Source organism: Chiloscyllium plagiosum, chromosome 23, assembly GCF_004010195.1.
Source record: "Chiloscyllium plagiosum isolate BGI_BamShark_2017 chromosome 23, ASM401019v2, whole genome shotgun sequence".
In the NCBI taxonomy this organism is placed as follows: Eukaryota; Metazoa; Chordata; class Chondrichthyes; order Orectolobiformes; family Hemiscylliidae; genus Chiloscyllium; species Chiloscyllium plagiosum.
The window spans coordinates 57301366-57328105 of NC_057732.1; the positions used below are offsets into that span (position 1 = coordinate 57301366).

Here is a 26740-nt window from a genome sequence, read left to right on the forward strand (position 1 = left end):
GGGGGTTGGTGGGGTGGTAGGTGGGGGCCAGTGGGGTTCTGTCCTGGTGGCGGTTGGGGGGGCGGGGCTCAAGGGCGGAGGAGCGGGAAGTGGAGGAGATGCGGTGGAGAGCATCGTCAACCACGTCTGGGGGGAAATTGCGGTCTTTGAAGAAAGAGGCCATCTGGGTTGTTCGGTATTGGAACTGGTCCTCCTGGGAGCAGATGTGGCAGAGACAAAGGAATTCAGAGACCCAGGTAGTGTTCTGGGAACCCGGGTTCGAAACCCACCATGGCAGATTTGAATTCACCATGGGATTTGAAATGAATAAAATAAATCTGGAATTAAGAGTCTACAAATCCATTATCAACTGTTGGGAAAACTACTGGGTTCCCTAATGGCCTTTAGGGAAGGAAACTACCATTTTTACCTGATTAGATTAGATTAGATTAGATTAGATTCCCTACAGCGTGGAAACAGGCCATTTGGCCCAACAAGTCCACACCGATCCTCCGAAGAGTAACCCATCCAGATCCATTTCCCTCTGACTAATGCACCTAACACTATGGGCAATTTAGCATGGCCAATTCACCTGATGTGCACATCTTTGGACTGTGGGAGGAAACCGGAGCACCCAGAGGAAACCCACGCAGACACGGGGAGAATATGCAAACTCCACACAGACAGTCGGCCTGAGGCTGGAATCAAATCCAAGGCCCTGGTGCTGTGAGGCAGCAGTGCTAACCACCGTGCCGCCCCTAACCCTATGCATTATGTGAAACCAGTTATTCATTGTGTAACAGTAGATGGCTTAATCTTGAATCAGGATCTTAATTCAATGTGTTTTGTGGGCTGTGTCGTGGGGCTGGTTTTGTTTTTACATTGAAATTGTACAACACTATGTCCTTTTTAAAATTATCAAACTTATAACCTTAAAAGTAACAGTTCCCTTGAGCCCCTGATTTGTTTGAAATTCTGCAATGCCAGTTTAAAAAAACACTTGGGTCAGGGGTCATGCTTTTGCCAGATGAGAGTATTGTATTAAAATATCTTTGCTGCTGTGTTCACAAAAAGAGTGCATTTTGAATTTGATGTTTTGTTAAGATTTTAGAGAATATTAGAACTTGAAACTGAGCTGTTTCAGTTCTTTTAATTATTGTTAAGACTTCATTGGCCCCTTTCATATTGCAAATTCAAAGAATGTTGATCTCTACCAAAGTTGCTACTGTAATTCCAACTTTTTTATTTGGGAAGTTTCGTTTACATATTTTAAAATATTCAGCATTTGTATCCCACGAATATTTGAGATTTAAATCTGAACTGAAACTGCCTTCCAATTGCTAAAGCATAGGAAACATTTTGTTGTTTTCTTGCTGTTCCAGACTTTTGAAATACTTTTCCTGAGTGCTTTCACATTAGCCAAATATCAATTTGTTAAAAGAAAATAATTTTTCAATAACTTGAATGAGGTACCCGAGTGTTTGATTTTAGGACCACTGAATGTTGTTTATACTTGACTGAATTGCTTAGCCAGTACAATTTACAAGCTTATGCTTTGTATAAAATTTGACAATGTCATAAATAAGTGAACTGAGTAATAGACTTCAAGAATTCAAAGAATGTTGAAATAGGCAGACACAATTTAGTGTAGGTAAATGTGTGACTGTCTTCATACTGATAACCACTCTGGCAAGGAAGGAATGAGAGAGGAAATGCAAACATCTTTTTAGCAGCCAACATCTTCTCTCGAGTTTCTCCATTCACAGGTAAAGCATGCCTTCGGACCACTGCCCGCCTCTCCACAACCTGATTCAACAGATTCAATCAGCTCCCCAGTCATGAGCACGAAAAATGAAGAAACGAACAACAGTGAAGAGGAAGTCGGTATGCTTTTTATCAGTGGCCTTCCTATGGACAGTAGAGACAACCCTGGTAATTATAGACCAGTGAGCCTTACTTCATTTGTGGGTGGAGTTTTGGAAAAGGCTATAAGAGATAGGATTTATAATTATTTAGAAAGGAATATGTTGATTAGGGATAGTCAACATGGTTTTGTGAAGGGTAGATTGTGCCTCACAAACCTTATTGAGTTATTTGAGATAGTGACTGAACAGGTGGATGAGGATAAAGCGGTTGATGTGTGTACATGGATTTCAGTAAGGTGTTTGATAAGGTTCCCCAGAGTAGGCTATTGCACAAAATACGGAGGCATGGGATTGAGGGAAATTTAGTGGTTTGGATCAGAAATTGGCTAGCTGAAAGAAGACAGATGGTGGTGGTGGATGAGAAATGTTCAACCTGGAGTTCAGTTACTAGTGGTGTACTAATGGTGTTTTGGGGTCACTGCTGTTTGTCATTTTTATAAATGACCTGATAGAGGGTGTAGTGGACTTGCCAACTTTAAGGGCATTTAAATGGTCATTAGATAAACATAGGGATGAAAATGAAATAGTATAGAATAGATGGGCTTCAGATTGGTTAGGGTTAGGGTTAGGGTTAGGCAGATTGGTTCCACAGGTCAGCGCAACATCAAGGGCCGAAGGGCGTGTACTGTGCTGTAATGTTCTATGTTTCAGCTGCCATTTCAATATCAGAATTTCATCTCACCTGAGGTTTTGAGATCCCCTTAAAGAAAAGACTTTTTGGATAGGACAGGTCCATGGTGGTGAGATATGAATCTTCTCCAGTATTGGACAGAAGAATGTTTAAACTCACTTCTTTTGTCTTACCAACAATCCATGTAAAGTTTCTGAAAACAAAGTTCCAGTTTGCATCAGTAAAACAAGACCAACTGTGAATATCTATATGACATTTATGTGATTCTATTGTCTGACAGTTACGTGCGGCTCTTTCACAATTCCACTACATTTTGAGTATTGCATTGCCTCCCCCATAAGCAGGCTACAAGAGCAGATCAGAAGTTCGGAAAACTGTGGTGAGTAACTCATGTCCTGACTACCTAAACCATACCTATCAGCTAGAAAGCACGTCAGGAGTTTGATGCAATACTCCCCACTTACCGGAATGGGTGCAGTCCAACTGTCAAGAAGCTTGACACCATCCCAGGACATAACAGCCCGCTTGATTGGCATCTCATCCATAAACATTCACTCCCTTCACCTCTGATGCTCTATTTCAGCAGTATACACAATTACATATTGCACTGCAGAAATTCACTAACGTGAAGAAATGACTTCCCTCAGAAGGTTGTGAGTCAGTGGAACTGATTACCTCAGAGTGCAGAGGAGGCAGAACCAATCAACAGATACAAGAACGAAATAGATGTTTCAAATGAAAAGTAGGATAAAGGGCTATAGGAGCAGGCAGGAAAGTGGAGTTGATACCAGGAATAAGATCAGCCATGATCATATCAAATGGCAGAGCTGGCTTGAAGGCCTGAATTGCCTACTTCCACTCCTAATTCCTCTATTCCTATGATCCTTAGACAGCACATTCTAAATACATGATCACTTCCATCTTGAAGGACAAGAGCAGCAAATACATGGGAACACCATCACCTGCAAGCTCCCCTCCAAGCCAATCATCAGCCTGACTTGGAAATATATCACTGTTCCTTCATTGTCACTGGATCAAAATCCTGGAGCCCTTCCCATTGTGGGTCAATCCAAAGCATGTGGACTACAGCAGTTCATGAAGGCAGCTCACTATCACCTTCTCAAGGGCAAGTAGGGACACGCAATAAATGCTAACCAGCCAGTGACCATGTCCCACAAACAAATAAAGCAAAAACACAAGTGGCAAGGATGACACAAAGAATCTACACAGGAATAGGTGAGGGAAGTGGCAAAATATATGTGAAAGTGTAAGGCAATGCATTTTAGCATTAAGAGTATTGAGCTAAATATTATTCAAATGGATAAAGACTGCAGAAAACTATGAAACAGAGGAATTTGGGAGCCCTCCTCAATGAATCACAGAAAGCTAGCATCCAAGTTCCACCGGTAATAGTGAAAATGGAATGTTGGACTTTGTTTCAATGGAGTATAAAAGCCGAGAAGTTTTGTTAAATCTGTGCAAGACTGTAGGCAGACCAAAACTGGAATAGCGTGAATGATTTTGGATTCTTAACCAAGGAAAGATATAAAGCTCTGATATTCAAGGACGACATCAGGGCGGTGCTGAGGGATGATACAGGTTCCATGGAGAATAAGGTTGAATCCATTTGGGTGGAAATTACAAATTCTAAGAAGAAAAAGTCACTGATAGGCATAGTCTATAGGCCACCAAATAATAACATCACATTGCAGCAGAAATTAAACAAAGTAATAACTAATGCCAGGAAAAATGGTACGGCAATTATCATGAGGGCTTTTAATCTACATGTTGATTGGTCTAATCAGCTCAGTCAGGGTAGCCTTGAGGAGGAGTTTGTTGAGTGTATCCATGATATTTTTCTTGAACAGTATGTAATGGAACCGGTGAGGTAACAAGCTATTCCAGATCTGGTCCTGTGTAATGAGACAGGAATAATTAATTACCTCATAGTTTGGGGTCCTTTTTGGTAGGAGCAATCACATTATGGTTGAATTTAAAATACAGATGGAGAGTGAGAAGTTAAAATCCAATACCCCAGGGCTCTGTGCTTAAAAAGGGAGATTACAAAAGAAAGAGGGGGGACTTGGCTAAAGTAGATTGGAAAAGAAGATTGGACAGTTGTTGAGCACTGGAGGACTATCAAAGCAATTTTCAAAGAGCTCACCAAATGTATATTCCAGTGAAAAGGAAGGACTGTAAGAAAAGGGGTGATCTGCATGTGTCTAAGGAAATAAGGGAGGCTATCAAATTGAAAGCGAAGACATACAAAGTGGCCAAAACCATCATGAAACGAGAAAATTGGGAAAACTTTAAAGGTCAACGGAAAGCCACAAAAAGAGCTATAAAGAAAAATTAGAGAGATTATGAGAAAAAATTAGCACAGAATACAAAGACAGACAGCAAAAGCTTCTATACATATATGAAATAAAAAGTGTTGAAAGTTAACATTGGTCCTTTAGAGATGAGTAGGGACATTTAATTATGGGATATGACGAAATGGCCGAGGCATTGAACAGATATTTTGTTTGGTCTTCACAGTGGAAGACACTAATAGCATGCCTGTAATTGACAAGGAGACGAAAGTAGTGAGCACCTGGAAACAATCATTATTACGGAAGTGGTAGTTCTGGATGTAGGTTTGCTCGCTGAACTGGATGCTTCATTTTCAGACGTTTTGTCACCATACTAGGTAACATCTTCAGTCAGCCTCTGGATGAAGCACTCCTGGTTGTTCCTGCTTTCTATTTATATGTTTGGGTTTCTTTGGGTTGGTGATGTCATTTCCTGTGGTGATGTGTGTTCCTATAATGATGTCATTTCCGGTTCTTTTCCTCAGGGGGTGGTAAATGGGGTCCAAGTCAATGTGTTTGTTGATAGAGTTCCAGTTGGAATGCCATGCTTCCATGAATTCTCGTGTGTGTCTCTGTTTGGCTTGTCCTAAGATGGATGTGTTGTCCCAGTCGAAGTGGTGTCCTTCCTTATCTGTATGTAAGGATACTAGAGAGAGAGGGTCATGTCGTTTTGTGGCTAGTTGATGTTCATGTATCTTAGTGGCTAGTTTTCTGCCTGTTTGTCCAATGTAATGTTTGTTACAGTTCTTGCAAGGTATTTTGTAAATGACATTAGTTTTGCTTGTTGTCTCTATAGGGTCTTTCAAGTTCATGAGCTGCTGTTTTAGTGTGTTGGTGGGTTTGTGGGCCACCATGATGCCAAGGGGTAGAGTAGTCCGGCAGTCATTTCCGAGATATCTTTAATGTAGGGGAGAGTGGCTAGGGTTTCTGGACGTGTTTTGTCTGCTTGGTTGGGTTTGTTCCTGAGAAACTGGTGGACTATGTTCATTGGATACCCATTCTTTTTGAATACACGGGATAGGTGATTTCCCTCTGCTCTGTGTAGTTCCTCTGTGCTGCAGTGTGTGGTGGCTCGTTGAAATAATGTTCTGACGCAGCTTCATTTGTGGATGTTGGGATGATTGCTTCTGTAGTTCAAATCTACCTCCAGAACCTCAACCTGAGTTACAAATCTTCTCAAAACTCGGAAGTAGTAGTGTTGAGCAAGCTAATGGAATTAAGGATAGACAAGTCTCCTGGCCCTGATGGAATGCAGCCCAGGGTACTAAAAGAGATGACGGGAGGAATAGCAAGTGCACTGGTGGTAATTTTCCAAAACTCACTGGACTCTGGGGCAGTCCCAGCAGATTGGAAAACAGCAAATGTGATGCCACTGTTTAAAAAGGGAGGTAGACAAAAGATGAGGAATAATAGACCGGTTAGCTTAACATCTGTAGTGGGGAAGATGCTTGAATATATTATCAAGGAAGAAATAGCAAGGCATCTCGATAGAAATTGTCCTGTTGGACAGACACAGCATGGGTTCATGAAGGGCAGATCATGCTTAACAAATCTTTTTGAAATTCTATGAAGACATTACGGGCAGGGTGGACACTGTGACCCAGTGGTGTACCTAGTGGATGTGGTGTACCTTGTTCCAAAAGGCCTTCAACAAGATGCACACAAGAGGCTGCTACATTACAGGTAAAGTATTAGCATGGATAGAGGATTAGTTGACTAACAGAAAGCAAAGAGTGAGGATAAATGAGTACTATTCTGGCTGGCAGTCAGTGACTAGTGGTGTGTCTCAGGGATCGGTGTGGGGACTGCAATTATTCACAATTTAAATAGATGATTTGAAGTTGGGGACCACATGTTTGCAGATGACACTAAGATGAGGGGCAGGGCAAAGTGTGCAGAGGACTGTGAAACTTTGCAGAGGAACATAGATACTTTTAGTGAGTGGGCAAAGGTCTGGTAGATGAAATACAATGTTAATAAATATGAAGTCATTCATTTTGGGAGGAGTAACAGTAAAAAGGATTATTACTTGAATGGTAAAAAGTTGCAGCATACACCTATGCAGAGGAACCTGGGTGTCCTTGTGCATGAATCACAGAAGGTTGGTCTGCAGTTGCAGCAGGTAATTAGGAAGGCAAATGGAATATTGTCCTTCATTGCTAAAAGGATTGAGTTTAAAAGCAGGGAGGTTATGGTGTGGCTGTACTGGGTGCTGGTGAAGCCACACCTGGAGTACTATATGCAGTTTTGGTCTCCTTACTTGACAAAGGATGTACTGGCACTGGAGGGAGTGCAGAGGAGGTTGATTCTGGAGTTGAGGGAGTTGGCCTATGAGGAGAGACTGAGTAGACTGGGACTATATTCATTGGAATTCAGAAGAATGAGGGGGGATCTTACAGAAACATATAAAATTATGAAGGGAATAGACAAGATAGAAGTAGAGAGGATATTTCCAATGGCAGGTGAAACTAGGACAAGAGGGCATAGCCTCAAAATTAGAGGGAGCAGATTTAGGACTGAATTGAGAAGGAACATCTTTACCCACAGGGTTGTTAATCTATGGAATTCCTTGCCCAGTGAAGTAGCTGACGCTACTTTAGTACACATTTTTAAAGCTAAGGTAGATATTTTTTGGAGAACAAAGGAATTAAGGGATACGGTGAGAGTGCGGGTAAGTAGATCCAAGTCCACGAAAAGATCAGCCACGATCTTACTGAATCGTAGAGCAGGCTTGAAGGGCCAGACAGCCTACTCCTGTTCTCAGTTTTTATGTTCTAATAGCACTGAAGACCGTCCAGAGATGGTTCAATAGGCTGATATCAGGTTTAGAGGAACTGTCTTCTTTGGAGACATTGAGTCGATTGGGCTTGTGAGAGACAAACTTATTAAAACATACACAATCCTTAGTGGACTTTAGTCAAAATTGGAAAGGTTGTTTCTCCTTGTGGGAGAATCTAGGATCAGAGGTTACAATCTCAGAATAGGGGTTCAAACCTTTAAGACAGTAGTGAGGAGGAACTTCCTTTCTCAGGAGGCAGTAAATCTGTGGTATTCTTTTCCTCAGAGGGCCGTCGACACTGAGTCATTAAGATTTTGATGGCTAAGAAACACAAATTTTATTCAGTAAGGGAATCAAGGAGGGCAGGGAATTGCCGGGAAAGTAGAGTTGAGGATTATCAGATCAGCCAGGATGTTATTGAATGGCAGATGGGCTGAATGGCTTAATCTTGCTTCGTTGTCTTATGGTCTAATTCATCCAGTTATCAGGTTCTAAAACCTGCTTTGAAAATCCATACCCTAATTTTTATTTATTACCCTTGTAATTTGAACCCTTCACCATGAACCTATAGCTAATCTGTTCCTAATGCATAATAGTGATCCCCTGCTATTTTAACAAGTATAGATCTTATCAGCTTATTCACATAAGCACCACTATATAAAGAACTAACTACTTACTCTGGCAATTTGGATTCCAATTTTAGATTTGCTTTACATATATTGTCAGATCCACAGTCCTTCTGAAATTTGAGCTGAAAGAGAAAGCAAAGTCTAGATGTAAACATTTCTCACACCTAATTCAGTGTTCTCCAAGTTGTGGAGTTTTTTGAGAATACGACGAATCAAATTGATAAAGGTGAGACAATAGACATAGTATACATGGATAAGCACATAGGATAGTAAGGAATGTAATGGCATAGATTAAGGATTGGTTAACACGTAGAAAACAAAGGGAAGGAATAAATGGACCACTCTCATGTTGGCAGGCTGTGAATAGGAGGGAACTGCTCGGATCAGTACCCAGGTCAAAGCAGTTCACAATATATATCAATGATTTGGACATGGGGAATGAATATAATATTTCTGAATTTATAGATGATGTAAAGCTAAGCAGAAACGTGAGTTGTAAGGAAGGTGTAAACCAACTCCAATAGGATACAAACAAGATTAGTAAATAGATAATTCCATGTAATATAATCTGGAATTATGTGAGGTTGTCCACTTTAGTAGGAGGAACCAATTGTATAAGGTATTTCTTAAAGGGTAAGAAGTTGGTAAGGGACTTGGATATTCTGGCTGATCAGTCACGAAGATTAGCTTGAATGGAATTCAGCCTTTAATACAAGAAGATTTGAGAATAGGAGTAGTGTGGTCTTCCTTCAGTTGTATCAAAGCTTAGTTACACTGTATCTGAAGTACTTAGTGCAGTTTTGGTTTCATTATTTTAGATAAAGTAATATTTCCACAGACGGAGTGCAACAAATGTTCACCATACTTGTTTCCAGGATGGCAGACTGTCCTATGAAAAGATATTGGACAAACCCTATATTCTCCAGGGTTTTGAATAATGAGAGTGATCTCATTGAAACCTACAAAATAGTTAAAAGGACAGACAGAGTAGATGCAGGTAAGATGTTTCCCCTGGTTGGACCAATCAACAATCGGGTGTACATTTAAAAATAAATGGATTGCCATCTAAGACCAAAATGAGGAGAAATTTTATTACTCAGAGGGTTCAGAAGCTTTGGAATTTTCTTCCCTGACTGCTGTGTAAGGTCAGTCTTTGAGTATATTTAAAGTAGAGATTGATATATTTATGTTTACCAATGTCATAAACGGTTATGGGGGCTACTGTGAGTAAAGGAAAAACATAACTGCAGGTGCTGGAACCCAAAGTAAACAAGCAGAAGGCTGGAAGAACACAGCAAGCCAAGCAGCATCAGGAGGGCCACCTCCTGCTGTCTATTGTGAGTAAAAGGCATTCAAGTGTTCAATCACCTAAGATCATATTCAAATGGAAGAGCAGGCTTGATAGGCTGAATGGCCGATTCTCTGTTCCTTATATAATCATAGAAGTACCTTAGTAACTTCCACCTGCACCATACATGTGTCATAGTACAGCTAAACAGGTTGATTAAAAATATGTAGCATTATCTAGGGGGGGTTGATGGCCCAGTAGTATTATTGCTGGGCTATTAATCCAGAAGGGAGACAGTGAGACTGCAGATGCTGGAGATCAGAGTCAAGAGTGTGGTGCTGACTTATGCTCGAAATGTCGATCTCCTGCTCCTCGGATGTTGCCTGACCAGCTGTGCTTTTCTAGTACCACACTCTCAAATATTAATCCAGAAACTCAGCTAATGTTGTGGGGACCCGGGTTCAAATTCCACCATAGCAGATGAAGAATTTAAATTCAATTTTTAAAACATCTGGAATTAAGAGTCTCCTGATGACCGTGAAACCATTGTTGATTGTGGGAAAAGCCCATCTGGCTCACAACTGTGGCAATTTGATCATCTTCACTTGGTCTGACCTACAGGTGACTCCAGAGTCACAGCAATGTGGTTGACTCTCAACCGACCTCTGAAATGACCTAGTAAGCTATTCAGTTGTATCAATTGCTCCAAAGTCTCAACAAAGAAACAAAACAGGCCAACTGGCATCAATCCAGGTGCTGGAAAAGACAATGGCAGAAACAGCCCTTCTTGACCTTACAAAGTCCTCCTTACTAAATCTGGGGGCTAGTGTCAAAATTGGGAGAGCTGTTTCACGACAACCTGATGTAGTCATACTGATCAACTCATATCTGACAGCCGATGTCCCAGACATGGATTACATCTTGCTGGACTTCTGAAGACACTGGTCATTGCAAATAGCTTCCTGTAGGCTCTGAGAAATTTTCACTTATCTCTTATAACTAGGAATCCACTTTCCAAATTTTCAACAAGTTTCTAATGAGAGGATAACCAGAGAACAATAAAATCTCTACCCTGTAGATTTCACAACCACAATCTTACTGACAAAAATAACACAGTTTAAAATTTGGTAGCTCGTTTTTTCCAACTTTCTCTTTGTTAGACTGATTGCCACTGGCTGCTGCATGATGGCCTCCATTAATATCTGAACATAAAACCATACAGAACAGAAGAGGTCCAATACCAGTGAGTTTGTACTGCCAAAGCTACACTGAATCTGTATGACTCAGACATTCATGCTCTAGGTCTATAACCTTGACTATTATGACATTTCATCTCAAGTACTTTTTAAAGCCTGTGAAGTTACCTGCCTCAACCACTCTTGCAGGCAATATATTCCACATCCAACCCTCTGGGCGAAAGAAGCTTTTCTCAAATCCCCTCTAAACCCACTGACTTTCATCTTAAAAGGTTTGCCCCTTGTTATTAACCCTTCAACTAAGGGAGAAAGTGAGGACTGCAGATGCTGGAGATCAGAGCTGAAAATGTGTTGCTGGAAAAGCACAGCAGGTCAGGCAGCATCCAAGGAGCAGGAGAATCGACGTTTCGGGCATGAGCCCTTCTTCAGGAATGAGGAAAGTGTGCCAAGCAGGCTAAGATAAAAGGTAGGGAGGAGGGACTAGGGGGAGGGGCATTGGAAATGCGATAGGTGGAAGCAGGTTAAGGTGAGGGTGATAAGGTGAGGGAGTTAGGCTGGAGTGAGGGTGGGGGTGGAGAGGTCAGGAAGAAGATTGCAGGTTAGGAAGGTGGTGGGTCCGGGTGTCCCAGAGGTGTTCTCTGAAATGTTCCGCAAGTAGGCGACCTGTCTCCCCAATATAGAGGAGGCCACATCGGGTGCAGCGGATGCAGTAAATGATGTGTGTGGAGGTGCAGGTGAATTTGTGGTGGATATGGAAGGATCCCTTAGGGCCTTGGAGGGAAGTAAAGGGGGAGGTGTGGGCGCAAGTTTTGCATTTCTTGCAGTTGTATGGAAAGGTGCCGGGAGTGGAGGTTGGGTTGGTGGGGGGTGTGGACCTGATGAGGGAGTCACGGAGGGAGTGGTCTTTTCGGAACGCTGATAGGGGAGGAGAGGGTGGTGGGGTCCGTTTGGAGGTGGCGGAAATGACAACGGATGATACTATGTAAATGGAGGTTGGTGGGGTGGTAGGTGAGGACCAGTGGGGTTCTGTCCTGGTGGCAATTGGAGGGGCCGGGCACAAGGGTGGAGGAGCTTCAATTAAGGGAACAGCTCTTTCTATCCACTCTGTCCATGCCTCTCATGATTTTATAAGCTTCTCTCAGGTTCCTTCTTGCCCATCTCTGCTATGAACACAGAATGATAAAGTTGGCAGCTTCAAGAAATCTTCAGCAACTACCAGGATTTCTCTGTAATGTCACACTTCCCATGTGTATCAGTATTCGAGCCCAGCCAACACAAAGGACAAGTGGACTAGATGTCTACCTTAGTCAGTTCTGAACAAGGGGAATCACTGAAATACCTTACGATTTAAGTGATACAATGAAATGTGACTTTCAGTCACAAAGCACAATAAGATTTGGGTTAAGATGTCAAAACACACCTTGTGAGCCAAGTAGCTAGGCCTGAAGCTCTCATAGGAATGAAACTGCTGATTTGTTAAAATCAGCTGTAATTATACAGTTTTGATGTCTTTCCTCAGTCTACTACCCACAACCTCCATCATCTAGGAGGACAAAGGGCACAGACACATGGGAACAACTTCACATATAAGTTTCTTTCCAACCACACACTATTTTGATTTGGAGCTATACCACCATTCCTTCAATGACATTATATCCTAGAACTGGAAATGTGTTGCTGGAAAAGCGCAGCAGGTCAGGCAGCATCCAGGGAACAGGAGAATCGACGTTTCGGGCATAAGCCCTTCTTCAGGAATTATCGCAGGCTTATGCCCGAAACGTCGATTCTCCTGTTCCCTGGATGCTGCCTGACCTGCTGCGCTTTTCCAGCAACACATTTCCAGCTCTGATCTCCAGCATCTGCAGACCTCACTTTCTCCTCAATTATATCCTAGAAGCATAGTGTAAAACATTCTAATCTTCAAATTGTGTGAATCAATGCTGGTATTTCTGATTTTAAATAATTAGTAACTTCTTTCCTTCCCTTACTCTTCCTTTCTTCCTTGAACGTATGTATATAGATGTGTCATGAACCATTCTCTGGTTTAGGGGAAAGAGACCAATGTCTATTTTTAAAAGTGAAAACAAAATAAAAAGAACTTAAAACCATCTGTTATGAAAATAAGAGTACAGTAAAACTAATTCAGTTCACTTCTTGCTTTATCTATGACAGTCTATAATTATAAGAATAAAAGAAAGCAATCTGCTAAAATTGTAAGTAATAAGCTCTGCCTTAATATGTATTCAGAGATTTACTTTAAACATCATAATTAATTAGGTTTACAAGTTTGTCATTATTACCTCAACACATGATGACAGGTTGGAAAAATGATCAAGAATTGGTAAGGGTAGTCCAGGCTTCTTTTCAGTATTATTCAGTGTATAATTCACTTCTACAATAATTGCAGAGACACAATCCATTGTGCAATGCTGAAATTAAAGAAAGGTATTTGTTAATCGAGTATTAATCCATTTTAGGGACATTCTATTTCATAGCAGAAGTCAAATGATGCAATGTAAAATATTTCCCTTTGAAATTACCACATTTAGTTTATTTGCACAGGTCCCTTTAATTTTCTTTTAATTCAATAGATGTTACAGCTCATAGAAAGATTATCAAATCTGTTTGTGCATTAGGAGGCCATTCAGCCCACTGAGTCTGCGCCAATCCTCTGAAGAAAATCCCACCCAGATCCAGCCTCCCTCATAACCCCGCATTTACCATTGGTAGCCCACCCAGCCTGTACATCCCTGGACACTATGGAGCAACTAAGCATGGCCAATTCACGTATACTGTACATCTTTGGACTTTGGAAGGAAAGCAGAGTACTCGGAAGAACTTGACGCAGACACGGGGAGAACATGTAAACTCCACACAGACACAGTCACCTGAGAAAGGAATTAAATCTGTGCACCTGTGAGACAGCAGTGCTAACCACTGAGCCACCGTGCCACCCTCAAAATTGAAATTCCATTAGCCCCCTGGTGCGATATAAGCAGAGCTGAAAAGTCTAATATTTAATATCCATCCAGAACTGCCCTCTAAAAGGTGCTGATGAGCTGCCTTCTTGAACTGTTAAAGTGTTTGGGATGGAAGTAGAGATTTCTAGGATTTAGACCCAGCAGCATTGAAGAAAAAGTAGTATAGCTCCTAATCAAAATGGTTGTGTGGCTTGGAAAGGGACATATAGGTGTTGGTGTTCGAATGTGTCTGTGGCCTTTGTCCTCCTAGGTGGTAAAGGTTATGGGTTTGTAAGTTGCTTTCGAAAAAGGTTTAATGAACTGTTGCAGGGTCTCTTGTAGAAGGTTCACACTGCTGCCACTGAATTTTGGTGATAGAGAGAGTAAATATTGAAGGTGGAGAATGGGGAAATCAATTATACTGGTTTTATTTATGTTATCATTCCTTTTTGATTTTGTAGCAATTTTATACAACTGAGATTTGAGTGGTTTGCTAAGTAATTTATGGGGAAATTTCGAAGTTGCTGTTTGACCTGATGTCATGAGGCTACACAGTGTCTGCAATCGAATTCCCTCCCAACTATATAGCATTATGCCACCACTTCTAATAGCTATATTACCAGAAGTGATACAATGTCACATGAAATAGCAGTCACCTCGGCTAGTTAAGCCTTAAATGGGCAGATCATGTAGCAAAATTAAAAACACGTGCCCATGTGTTTAACCTCTGCGCTTTCCCTCAGCTTTGTTTGTATTAATTTAAAATAAAATACAAACAGTGATTCATTTCAGCAGTGCCATATCCTGAAGACATAATGAAAGATTCTGAATTGTTATTTTAAAAAATATTATACTTTCTAAAAGTTTTTTTTTAGAATAGACAATTGTTCAACTTAATATGCTTACTAACTACAAATATGCTTTCCAGAGTCAAAGGCATGAATCAATCTCCCTGAATTTCACAATTTTAAATTACGTAGACATTCTAGTCAAACCCACACAAAAGAACTTTAGACCATGCATATCCACAGCTGTGTTGGATTTGGGAGAAAGCCATTGAAATGCATTATACTTGAGATGGTACTAATGACCTCACAGTATTTGCTACAACACACAATGGCTTTTGATGAGGAATAGCAAAGTTATATCATCAGCAGAACAAGCTCAGCCAGGAAATCCAGTCACGTGAATAAAATCTATACTTTTGGAATTGCTTTAATTAGACCACTTTGACTTTTTTCTTAAACTATTTTTTACATCAGACAGACAACAAAAAACAGACATAGCGACATAGTCCCTCTAGCCTTGATCGCTATTTCATCTGAAAAGTAAACAGTGTACAAGAATCATATTTTTGTGCCTTGAACTGCATCCATATGTATCTAATCTGCTACAAAGTAGTCTTGTGAGTTATTGTAGTCTGGCCAACTACAAGAACTCACTAGACACTGACTTAGGACACCGATTCATTTGATTTTATGTCCTTTGGAATTGTAAATTCTTTCCTTTACCACTGATCATCTTTTGTTTCTTCTTTGTTGATGCTGTATCTACCAATGTGTCATGACTGCCATCACCCTAGGTTTTTGAATGCATCAATAAACCTTACAATAAACCTATAGAATCTGCTGTGTGTCACTTTTGAATTAGATTTCATAAACAGGTAGTTTGCAGAAACATACCACTGCCTATTTAAAAAAGGAAAAGAAATAAAATAAGACACATATTTTAAAATTCACATTTATTACAGTAAGATGAGGAGGACCATAAGAAAATTAAATTCACCTTGCTCTTGTCCATGACAGTAGGAAGAATGAACTCAGTCATAAAAAATTATAGATACTGTTCTAAAGAGTTGTAGGATCAGAGGATCTCAGGTATATGTGCACAAATCATTGAAGTTATCAGGGCTGGTAGAGAAACCTGTCCTGAATTACACAGGTTACTGAAGTGCAGGAAGTATAAAAGCATTGAAGTTATGGTAAACCTAAATAAAATGCTGGTTCAGCCTCAGCTAGAGTACTGTGTCCAATTCTGGACATCACACTTTAGAAAAGGTGTGAAGGTACTGAAATGGGAGCAAAGAAGATTCATGAGAATGTTTAAGGGATGAGGAACTTCAGTAATGTTGATAGACTGGACAAGCTGGGAATTTTCTCCATGGAGAAGAGTAGATTAAAAGGGGATTTGATAAAGTTTCCATCATACCTGCACAATGAGTGAATAGTTTTTACAGGCATCTAATGAGATCCTGACATAATCAGATATAGAGTCAGGAGTTCCATCGTTCATTGCAAATGTCACTCTTTTAGTCTTCTGCTTTGTATCCAGATTAATGGTGTAATTCACATATGAATTTTTCAAATCTGTAAAGTGCACAGAATAAAATAAGTGCATGGAATAAAACAACAAAAGCACATTAATAATGAAAATCTAACTCTTTCCAGTTTCCTGTCCATTTGATTTGATTCCATTGCTACTTCTTTTGACATTCATTTGTAATTAAGACACTGTTACAATGCTGTGGTGTTTTTCTATAACCGTAGCCCTGGCATCTTGGATCTATGGGATAAAAGTAACTCTCCAAGGAAATGTTTCTGAGTGTCTGTCTTTGCCTAAAATTCTAGATACGTTTTCTTTAACCTGTCTGGATAAACACACATCAATTCTTATTTGATACTTTCCTTTCTTACTTAGATTATTTCAAGGTTACATAAATTCTTATTTGAAAGCGGCAGGGCTATCTCAGAGCTTGGTTGGAATTTAAAATACCAAACAACAAACAAGGGAGCAAACAAATATGGATATAAGATAGCCAGCCTCATAAAACCAGAGCTCTCTTTTTCAGTTGATAAAATGTCAGAAACTCTAAGGACATAATTTTTGTGAATGTGCAATGCAGGTGGGAAGGGGTGTGATATATATATTATATATATATATCTATTAGTATTTGCATTTTTGAATTTTGAACTAATGGTATATGGATTTTCTGTGTGTCTTCAGAGGTTTAATTATGAACTTGTGAGTATTTTTGTAGACATGGTATTTTCTTTTAAAACATGATAGAAACACTTCCTGAAAAGTAATGGGATATTGTTTACATTGTGAGAGTCAGTAGGAGATAGTGAGGACTGCAGATGCTGGAGAAGTCAGAGTCAATAAAATGTGGCACATGGAAAAAGAATAGCTGGTCAGGCAGCATCTGAGGAGCAAGAGAGTCGATGAAGGCTTAACCCTTCATCAGGACCAGAGAGGGGGAAGGGGGCTGAGAAATAAATAGGGGATGGGGCTGGGGGAAAGGTAGTTGGGATGGCGATAGGTGGGTGAAGATAGGTGATAATTGTGATAGGTCAGTGGGAAGTGTGGAGCAGAGACATGGGAAAGAAGATGGACAGGTAGGTCAGGTCATGAAGTTGGAGCTAAGTTGGAGGGTTGGATGTGGGATGGAGTAGGGGAGGGGAGATTTCGAAACTAATGAACTCAATGTTGAAGCCATGTGGTTGTAGGCTCCTGAGGTGGAAGATGAGATATTCCACCTCCAGTTTGTGGGTGGCCTTGTTTAGGCGGTGGAAGGAGGCTTGGAATGCACATGGAATGGGGGAAGTGGAAGGGAAAGTTGAAATGGATGGCTACAGGAAGGTGGGGTTGGTTGGTACGGATGGATCAGAGATGTTCCCTGAAACATTACACATGTTTGCGCTTGGTCTCTCTGAGGTGGAGGAGACTACATCGAGAGCAACAGATACAGTAAATGAGGTTCGAGGATACGCAAGTAAATCTCTGCTGGATTTGGAATGACTTTGTGGAGTCTTGGATGGAGGTGAGGGTGGAGGTGTGGGCGTAGGTTTTGAACCACTTATGATGGCAGGGGAAGGTGCCTGGTGTGGTGAGGAGGTTGGTGGGGAATGTGGATTTAATGAGGGAATCACAGAAGGAATGGTCCCGATGGAATGCAGATAGGTTTAGGGAGGGAAATATACTTTTGGTGGTGGAGTCTGACTGTAGATGGTGAAAATGGTGGAGACTGATATGCTGAATTTGGAGATTGGTGGGATGGAATGTGAGGACCAGGGGATTTTATCCTTGTTGCGGTTGGGCAGTTGGGTTTGAGGGCAGAGGTGTGGGAAGTGGTGGAAATGTGATTGACAGCATTATTGATAACGGAGAGGAGAAATTACAGTCCTGGAAGTAGGGATGTCCTGGAGTGGAACCGCTTATCCTGGGAGCAGACACGGCAGAGGTAGAGGAATTTGGAATAAGGAATCGTGTTTTTACAGGAGGAGGTGTGGGACTGGTTGTAGTCAAGGTAGCTGTGGGAGTCAATGGATTTGAGGTAGATATCAGTTTTAAGTCGGTTGCCGGAGACGGAGATGAAGAGGTCCAGGAATGGGAGGGAGGTATCAGAGATGGTCCAGGTGAATTTGAGGAGAAAGTGAGAACTGCGGGTGCTGGAGATCAGAGTTGAAAGTGTGGTGCTGGCAAAGCACAGCCAGTTAGACAGCATCCAAGGAGCAGGGCGATATTTCGGGCATAAGCCTTTCATCAAGAATGAGGCTTGTGAGCCAAGGTTGCTGAGAGATAAATGAGAACGGGGTGGGACTGGGGGGTAAGGTAGCTGAGAGTGCGATAGGTAGATGAAGGTGGGGGTGAAGGTGATAGGTCAGAGAGGAGAGTGGAGCAGGAGGGTGGGAAGGAAGATGGCCAGATAGGACAGGTCAAGAGGGCAGTGCCAAGTTGGAAGGTTGGATCTGGGAGAAAGTGGGCGGAGGGGAAATGAGGAAACTAGTGAAATCCACATTGATCCCATGTGGTTGGAGGGTCCCAAGGCGGAAGATGAAGCGTTCGTCCTCCAGGTGGCGGGTGGTAAGGATTTGGTGATGGGGCAGTGGGGTTGTTTCGTGCGTGTTCTCTGAAGTGTTCTGCACGTTGGCGTCCTGTCTCCCCAATGTAGAGGAGACTGCATCGGGAGCAATGGATACAATAAATGATGTGTGTGGAAATGCAGGTAAATCTCTGACAGATGTGGAAGTCTCCTTTGGGGCCTTGGATGGAGGTCAGCAGGGAAGTGTGGCATAGGTTTTGCAATTCTTGCGGGGGCAGGGGAATGTGCCGGGAGGGGAGGGTGGGCTGGTGGGAGGGGCATGGACCTGACAAGAAAGTCGCGGAGGGAATAGTCCTTACGGAACACAGATAGAAGTGGGGAGGAAAATACATCACCGGTGGTGGAGTCTGTTTGTAGAGTGGCTGAGGGCTTCAGGGCAGAGGAGACAACCTGGGGGGTGCAGTTAGAGACTCACTGAGATCTTTGTAGAGAGAGGAGAAGTTCTTCAAGATAGGCATCCTTGGTGAATTTGAGGTCAGGATGGAAGGTGCTGGTGTAGTGGATGAACTGTTCCAGCTCATTGTAGTAGCACAAGGCAGTGCTGATACAGTCACTGATGAAGCAGAGGATAAGGTGGAGGATGGTGCCTGTGGAATAGGGACTGTTCCACCAAGCCTATGAAGTTTATAGACAAAACAAAGTAAATAATGTAGTGCATTGGCTTTCAGAGAAGAGATTCTGTAACCTTATTTCGGCTGAAGTTAACACTTGTAGCTTGGAAGGAAAGTATTTTGGTTTCAGTTTAGAGCAAGATTAGATTAGTTTCCTACAGTGTGGAAATAAGTCCAACAAGTCCACACAGACCCTCGAATAGTAACCCACCCAGACCGATTTCCCTCGGACTAATGCACCTAATACTATGGACAATCTAGCACGGCCAATTCACCTGACCTAGGTGAAAGTGAGAACTCTGGAGATCAGAGTCTAGATTAGAGTGGTGCTGGAAAAGCACAGCAGGCCAGGCAGCATCCGAGGACAGGAAAATCGACATTACGGGCAGGAGCCCTTCATCAGGACTTCCGAAATGTCGATTTTCCTGCTCCTCAGATGCTGCCTGATCTGTTGTGCTTTTCCAGCACCACTCTAATTCACCTGACCTGCACATCTTTGGATTGTGGGAAGAAACCGGAGCAGCCGAAGGAAACCGACGCATACACAGGGAGAATGTGCAAACTCCATACAGACAGTCGCCCAAGGTGGGAATTGAACCTGGGTCCCTGGAGCTATGAAGCAGCAGTGCTAGCCACTGTGCTTCCCTATGCAGAAACTTTAGCTGAAGCTGGATATGTAGAACAGTTGCAGAAAGTGAGGTAGTTTTAGGGCTGTTATTAAAAAGGTCACTTCAGTATAATGAATTTAGTTTAAACATTCCTGACCAGAGTGTTTGGTTAAAACCCTGGAAGGGTTACTTGAAGCAGAGGACGTCTAAGCTCAGTTGCATGAAGGTTCCAATAAGAACAAACAATCAATATTTTCCATTCCTTTCAATGGTCAGTGCCTTTTAGACAGTGTCCTCCGCTCCTTTCAAACAATCATTTCCTTTCAAATAGTTAATGTCCTCAAATAGTTTCTGATGTAAATTCCTTCTCTAAGATTTCAAAAATTCCTTTTCTCATCTGATTTTGCAAGTGCCTCTTGCCTGTCGCATTCACGAAAACAGTTGCTAGAATATCCTGGATTATGAAAATGATATTGAATTTTAAAAAAACTGGCAGCTAAATATGATTCAGTTTCAAGTCTATAACTGAGTGAATGACAACAACAAACCTTCCAAATCTGTTGAAACTTGTTCGAAAATGATACTTTTATCTGCCTGGTAAGCTATCTATACAAGTGACTGATTTTTAATGGGATAGAGGCAGCAGCCAAGTTCATTTCACCATATGTGGCTCTGGTACTGAGAAGGGGAGGAAAATAAGCAGCAGGGCTATACTGATAGGGGGTCAATAGTAAAGGTACAGACAGGGACTTCTGCAGTCAAAGATGTGAATCCAAGCTGGTATCAGGGTCAGAAATGTCACTGAGGGGCTGCAGGACATTCTGGAGCAAGAGGGTGCACTGCCAATGGTCATAGTACACATTTGTAGATCAAATGAATGCATAGTTGGAGAAATGGTGTACCAGGGAGGGATTTAGATAATTGAGGCATTGGGGACATTTTTGGGGAAGGTGAGACCTGTACATGCCTGACAGGTTACATTTTAACTTTCTGCACGCCAGTCCAATACCAGCACTTCTAAATCAAGGTTACATCTGGGCAGACCTGGTACAAGCATCCTCATGGGGGCTTTTGTTAGTTGTTTTGGAGAGGTTTTAAACTAGAATAGCAGGGGGATGGAAACTAAACAGGAGGCTTAGATGGGTTAGATTCAGATCAGGAAATGGGAAGTAGGACAATAATGATGTCGTCGGCAACTCCAACAAAAAAAGAAACAAGGACTAAAAAGTCTCCAGCAAAGGAAATTGAGAGGGTTGAGCTGGTTACACTTCAAGGTATATTACAAACAACTGAGGGTACAGATAGACACAAGGCAGCACAATATCTTTGCTATAATGGAAATTTGGCAAATGGAGGAACTTGGATATAGATTTTCCAGGCAGGATAGAGTGGGTGACAAAAAAAGGGGACATAGAATATTAGTTAAAAAGTTAATTACAGTTGTGAGAAGGGATGATATACTAAACAGGTTAACAAATGAAGCTTTATGAGTTGAGCTTAGGAATAAAAAAAAGGCAGTTACATTGCTAGGAGTATACTACACCCCCCCAAATACTAAGAGGGAAATAGAAGAACATGGAGACAAATTTTGGCCTGTAGGAATAATAGGCTAATAATTGTAGGAGACTTTAATTATCCCAATATTAACTGGGGTTTCAAGCATTATAAAGGGCCATCATGGGTGAAGATTTACGCACGGAATCCAGGACTTTTTAAAAAATATGTGATGAGCCCGAAAATGAGAGATGCAATTTTGGATTTAGTTTTGTGAAATGAAGATGGGCAAGTAAGTAAAGTGACAATTGGCAACTATATCAGGGATAGTGACCACAAATCAGTTAGATTCATTATTATTATGGAAATATGCAGAGATAGGAGCAGACTGTATAGGAAAGTATTTAATTGGGGGAGAGGGAATTACAATGCTATTTAGGCAGGAACTGGGGCACCTAACTAGCAAGCAATAATTTGATTTCAGAAAGTCAACATGGTTTCGTCAAGGGCAGGTCGTGTCTCACAAACCTCACTTGAGTATTTTGAGAAAGTGATCAAGCAAGTAGGTGAGGGTAGGGCTGTTGACGTGGCATGCATGGACTTCAGTAAAGCCTTTCAAAAAGTTCCCCATGGTAGGCTGTTGGAGAAAATGCAGAGGCATGGAATTGAGAGTGATTTAGTAGTTTGGCTTAGAAACTGGCTTTATGAAAGAAGGCAGCGTGTGATGGTTGATGGAAAATATTCAGCCTGGAGTCCGGTTACTAGTGGTGTGCCACAAGGATCTGTTTTGGGATCGCTACTGTTTGTCATTTTCATAAATGACTGAGACGCAGGCATAGATGGATGGATTAGTAAATTTGGTCGGTGGAGTAGTGGACAGTTTGGAAGAATGTTACAGGTTGCAGGGGGACTTAGATAAACTGCAAAATTGGGCTGAGAGATGGCAAATGAAGTTCAATGCAGCTAACTGAGGTGATGCATTTTGGGAAGAATAACAGGAAGGCAGAGCACTGGGTCAATGGAAAGATTCTTGGCAGTGTGGATGTGCAGAGGGATCTTGGAGTCCATGTACATAGAATCCTGAAAGTTGCCACCCAGGTGGATAGTGCTGTTAAGAAGGCATATGGTGTGTTAGGTTTCATTGGTAGAGGGATTGAGTTCTGGAACAGCAATATCATGCTGCAACTAAAAGAAAAATGCTAGTGCACTTGGAATATTGTGTACAGTTCTGGTCGTCACATTTTGGAAGGATGTGGAAGCATTGGAAAAGGTGCAGAGGAGATTTACCAGGATGTTGCCTGGTCTGGAGGGAATGTCTTATGAGGAAAGGCTGAGAGACTTGGGTCTGTTCTCAGTGGAAAGAAGAAGGCTAAGAGGGGATTTGATAGAGACATACAAGATGATCAGAGGATTAGATAGGGTAGACAGTGAAAGTCTTTTTCCGAGGATGATGACGTCAGCTTGTACGAGGGGGCATAACTACAAATTGAGGGGTGATATAGATTTAAGACAGACAGCAGAGGCATGTTCTTTACGCAGAGAGTGGTAAGGGTGTGGAATGCCCTACCTGCTAATGTAGTCAACTCAGCCACATTAGGGAGATTTAAACAATCCTTGGATAAGCACATGGATGATTTTGGGGTAGTGTAGGGGGACGAGCTGAGAATAGTTCACAGGTTGGCGCAACATTGAGGGCCGAAGGGCCTGTTCTGCGCTGTATTGTTCTATGTTCTAAACTGGGAACATATGTTACTAGGGAAATGCACAACAGAAATGTGGAGGTTGTTTCGGAATCACCTGCTGGTTGTGCTGGACAGGTTTGTCCCACTGAGGCAAGGAAGGGATGGTAGGTTGAAAGAACCTTGGATGACAACGGATGTTGAACATTTAGTCAAGAGGAAGAAGGAAGCTGACTTAAGGTTGCGGACACAAGGATCGATAGGGCTTTAGAGGGTTACAAGGTGACCAGGAAGGAACTGAAGAATGGACTTAGGAGAGCAAGAAGGGAGCATGAAGAAACTTTTAGCGGGTAAGACTAAGGAAAACCCCAATGTGAGGTTCTACACCTATGTGAGGAACAAGAGGATGGCCGGAGTAAGGGGAGGGTCGATCAGGGATAGTGGAAGGAACTTGTGCCTAGAGTCAGAGGAAGCAGGGAAGGTCCTTAATGAATACTTTGTTTCAGTATTCACTACTGAGAGGGACCTTGATGTTTCTGAGGACAGCGTGAAACAGACTGATATGCTAGAACAGATTGATGTTAGGAAGGAGGATGCATTGAAAAGTTTGAAAAACATAAGGATAAATAAATCCCCTGGGCCGGATGGGATATACCCAAGATTACCACAGGAATTGAGGGAAGAGATTGCTGCGTCTTTGGCAATGGTCTTTGCATCATCGCTGTCCACCGGAGTAGTACCAGATGATTGGAGGGTGGCAAATGTTTTTCCCTTGTTCAACAAAGGATATACAGATAATCCTGGGAATTACAGACCATTCAGTCTTAAATCGGTGATGGGCAAATTATTGGAGAGGATTCTGACAGACAGGATTTATGATTACTTGGAAAACCACAGCTTGATTAAATGGCTTTGTGAGGGGCAGGTCATGCCTCACAAACCTTACTGAAATCTTTGAGGATGTGACAAAATACATTGACAAAGGTAGAGCTGTGGATGTAGTGTATATTGATCTTAGCAAGGCGTTTGATAAGGTTCTGTCTGGATACACAATTGGTTGGCCCTTAGAAGACATTAGGAGGTGGTAGATGGAAAGTATTCAGCCTGGACATGGTGACCAGTGGTGTTTTGCAGGGATTGGTTCTGGGACCTCTGCTCTTTGTGATTTTTATAAATGACTTGGATGAGGTAGTGGAAGGGTGGGTTAGTATGTTTGCCAATGACATAAAGGTTGGTGGAGTTGTGGATAGTGTGGAAGGCTGTTTAAGGTTGACAGGATGAAAAACTGGACTGATAAGTGGAAGATGGAGTTCAACCTGGAAAAATGTGAAGTCATTCACTTTGGAAGGTCGAATTTGAATGGAGAATATAGGGTTAAAGACAGATTCTTGGCAGTGTGGAGGAACAGAAGGAGCTTGGGAGCCATATTGCCACCCAGGTTGATAGATTGTTAAGGCAGCGTACAGTGTGTTGGCTTTCATGAGTAGGGGAATCGAGTTTAAGAGCTGCAAGGTTAAACTGCAGCTCTAGAGAGTGTTGGTTAACCAAACTTGGAATATTGTGTTCAGTTCTGGTCGCCTCATTATAGGAAAGATGTGGAAGATATAGAGAGGTGCAGAGGAGATGTACCAGGATGCTGCCTAGACTGGAGGACACGTCTTATGAAGAAAGGTTGAGTGAGCTAGGTCTTTTCTCATTGGAGCAAAGAAGGATGAAGGTGATTTTATACAGGTGTACAAGATGTTGAGAGGCATAGATAGGGTAGATAGACAGAGACCTTTTCCCATGGCAGAAATGTCCATCACGAGGGGGCATAATTTTAAGGTAACTGGAGGAAGGTTAGGAGAGATGTCAGAGGTAGATTCTTTAGTCAGAGAGTGGTGGAATGCACTACCAGCAGTGGTAATAGAGTCAGCTATATTAGGGACTTTTAAGCTACTCTTGGATAGGAACATGAAAGTTAGTACAATGTAGGGTATGTAGGTTAGTCTGATGTTAGGGTGGGATAAAAGGCTGGCACAACATTGAGGGCCGAAGGGCCTGTACAGTGCTGTAGTGTTCTATGTTCTATGTTCCGTATCAGGAGGAAAAGTTTTAAATTGGGGGAAGGCAAGTTTTAAAAAATGAGAAGTGTTTTGGCTGAGGTGGACTGGACAGGGATGCTAATGGATAAATTGGTGGTAAATCGGGGGAGGCACTTACAAGTGGGATTCTTAGGACACAAAGCAGACATGTCCCCTCCAAAATTAAGAATGCTACTGTCAAATTGAAACCCCCATGGTTGACTAGAAAACTACAGGGGAAGATTAAACAGAAAAAGAAAGCTTATGGTAGTCACATAAAATACTGCAGATAGCCAAGAGAAGTACTGAAAGTATAGGGATCAAGTTAAAAAAGAAATAAAGAAAAATGAGAGTGCACACAAAAATATTAGCAAGCAAGATGAAGGAAGATGTTTCACCAATATATAAAGAGCAAAAGGATTGGTAATGAAAATGTGGGACCTACCAGAGATGAAGAAGGGAACTTATGTGAAGAAGCAGAGGATATGGGAAGAATTTTAAATGAATTTTTGATCTCTATATTCTCAAAGAAAAGGGATGATGTGGATATAATAAACCAAGAAGAGCAGTGTGAAATATTGCACAAAATAATCATAATGAGAGAGGATTATTTTCCAATCTTCACTGGACACAGGTGAGGAGCTGGATGATTGGAGGAATGCAAACGTTGCTCTGTTGTTTAAGATTAGATTAGGGTACAAAAAAAATGCTAAACAATTTTAGGCTAGTTAGTCTTATTTGCTGTTGTTAGAGTCAATTCTGAGAGACCAGATAAACTCAGATAATCAGATAGAAATGCATGGATTAATCAGCATTGTTTTGTTAATGGAAAGTCATACCTTACAAATTTGACTGAATTATTTGAGTAAGTGACAAGGAGGATTCATGAAGGTAGTGCAGTGGATGTTGTCTACATGGATGTTAGTAAGGCATTTCACAATGGAAGACTGATCAAAAAAGTAGAAGTTCATGGAATACAGGCTAATGTGTTCAATTGGATCCAAAATTGGCTTAAGAACAGGAAACCAAAGGTAATGATTGATGGCTGCCCTTGTGAATGGAAAGCTATGTTTAGTAGCATCCAATAGAGGATGGCAGAGAGACTTGACTGAGGAGCATTCTGGGAGACGTTGGCTCAGTCACCACAACTGATCAGCAGGTTAAAGAAGAGCACCCACTGGTGATAAGATGAAGGTAGAGCATCCAATACAGAGGAACCTCGATTATCTGAATATCAATTATCTGAAACGCTTCTCGGCCTTTTGGCTCGGAATATGTGTAGTTCCTGAGGACCAGAGGAAGTGATTCTGCTCGAGTGCTGTTGGTTCGAAGCAGCGGACGTGTGCTGGCGGGGGAGAAACCGCGGGGATCGTGCTGCGAGTCGTCAGAGCTGCTGGAGACCATCGCTGGATCGTGATTGGACGTTGGAGGATCGTTTGGTTGTGCTGACCTGCTCTTGGTGGATCTTTATGCTGGCTTCGGCCTAACGCCAATTCAGGTACCAGCCAACCTCTGAGCTATGGCCTCAGCAACCGCTCGCAGCCCTGGCCAGGGCATTCGTAACACAGTCAGGGTGACTGTGAAGAAGGTGGAGGAGCGCACACCGGTCGATCGGACGGTGTTTGTGAAGAAGATTTTGCTGGAGTGCTGCGGGTTCGAAGCAGC

General features: G+C 41.9%; 1 protein-coding gene across 3 annotated transcripts in view; it reads right to left on the reverse strand.

The window, feature by feature from the left end:
* Positions 1-26740, reverse strand: part of LOC122561888 (integrin alpha-E-like) — a 354449-nt gene that overhangs the window by 137888 nt on the left and 189821 nt on the right. For all 3 annotated transcript variants that reach the window (XR_006315137.1, XM_043714220.1, XM_043714221.1), the window contains 4 exons: positions 15947-16104; positions 13079-13207; positions 8343-8416; positions 2587-2728 (listed from right to left, as the gene is read on the reverse strand). Coding sequence is in view for 2 of the 3 variants with exons in the window: in XM_043714220.1 (XP_043570155.1) it covers positions 2587-2728; positions 8343-8416; positions 13079-13207; positions 15947-16104 (503 nt within the window). In the remaining variant the exon portion in view is untranslated. The remainder of the gene's footprint in view (positions 1-2586; positions 2729-8342; positions 8417-13078; positions 13208-15946; positions 16105-26740) is intronic.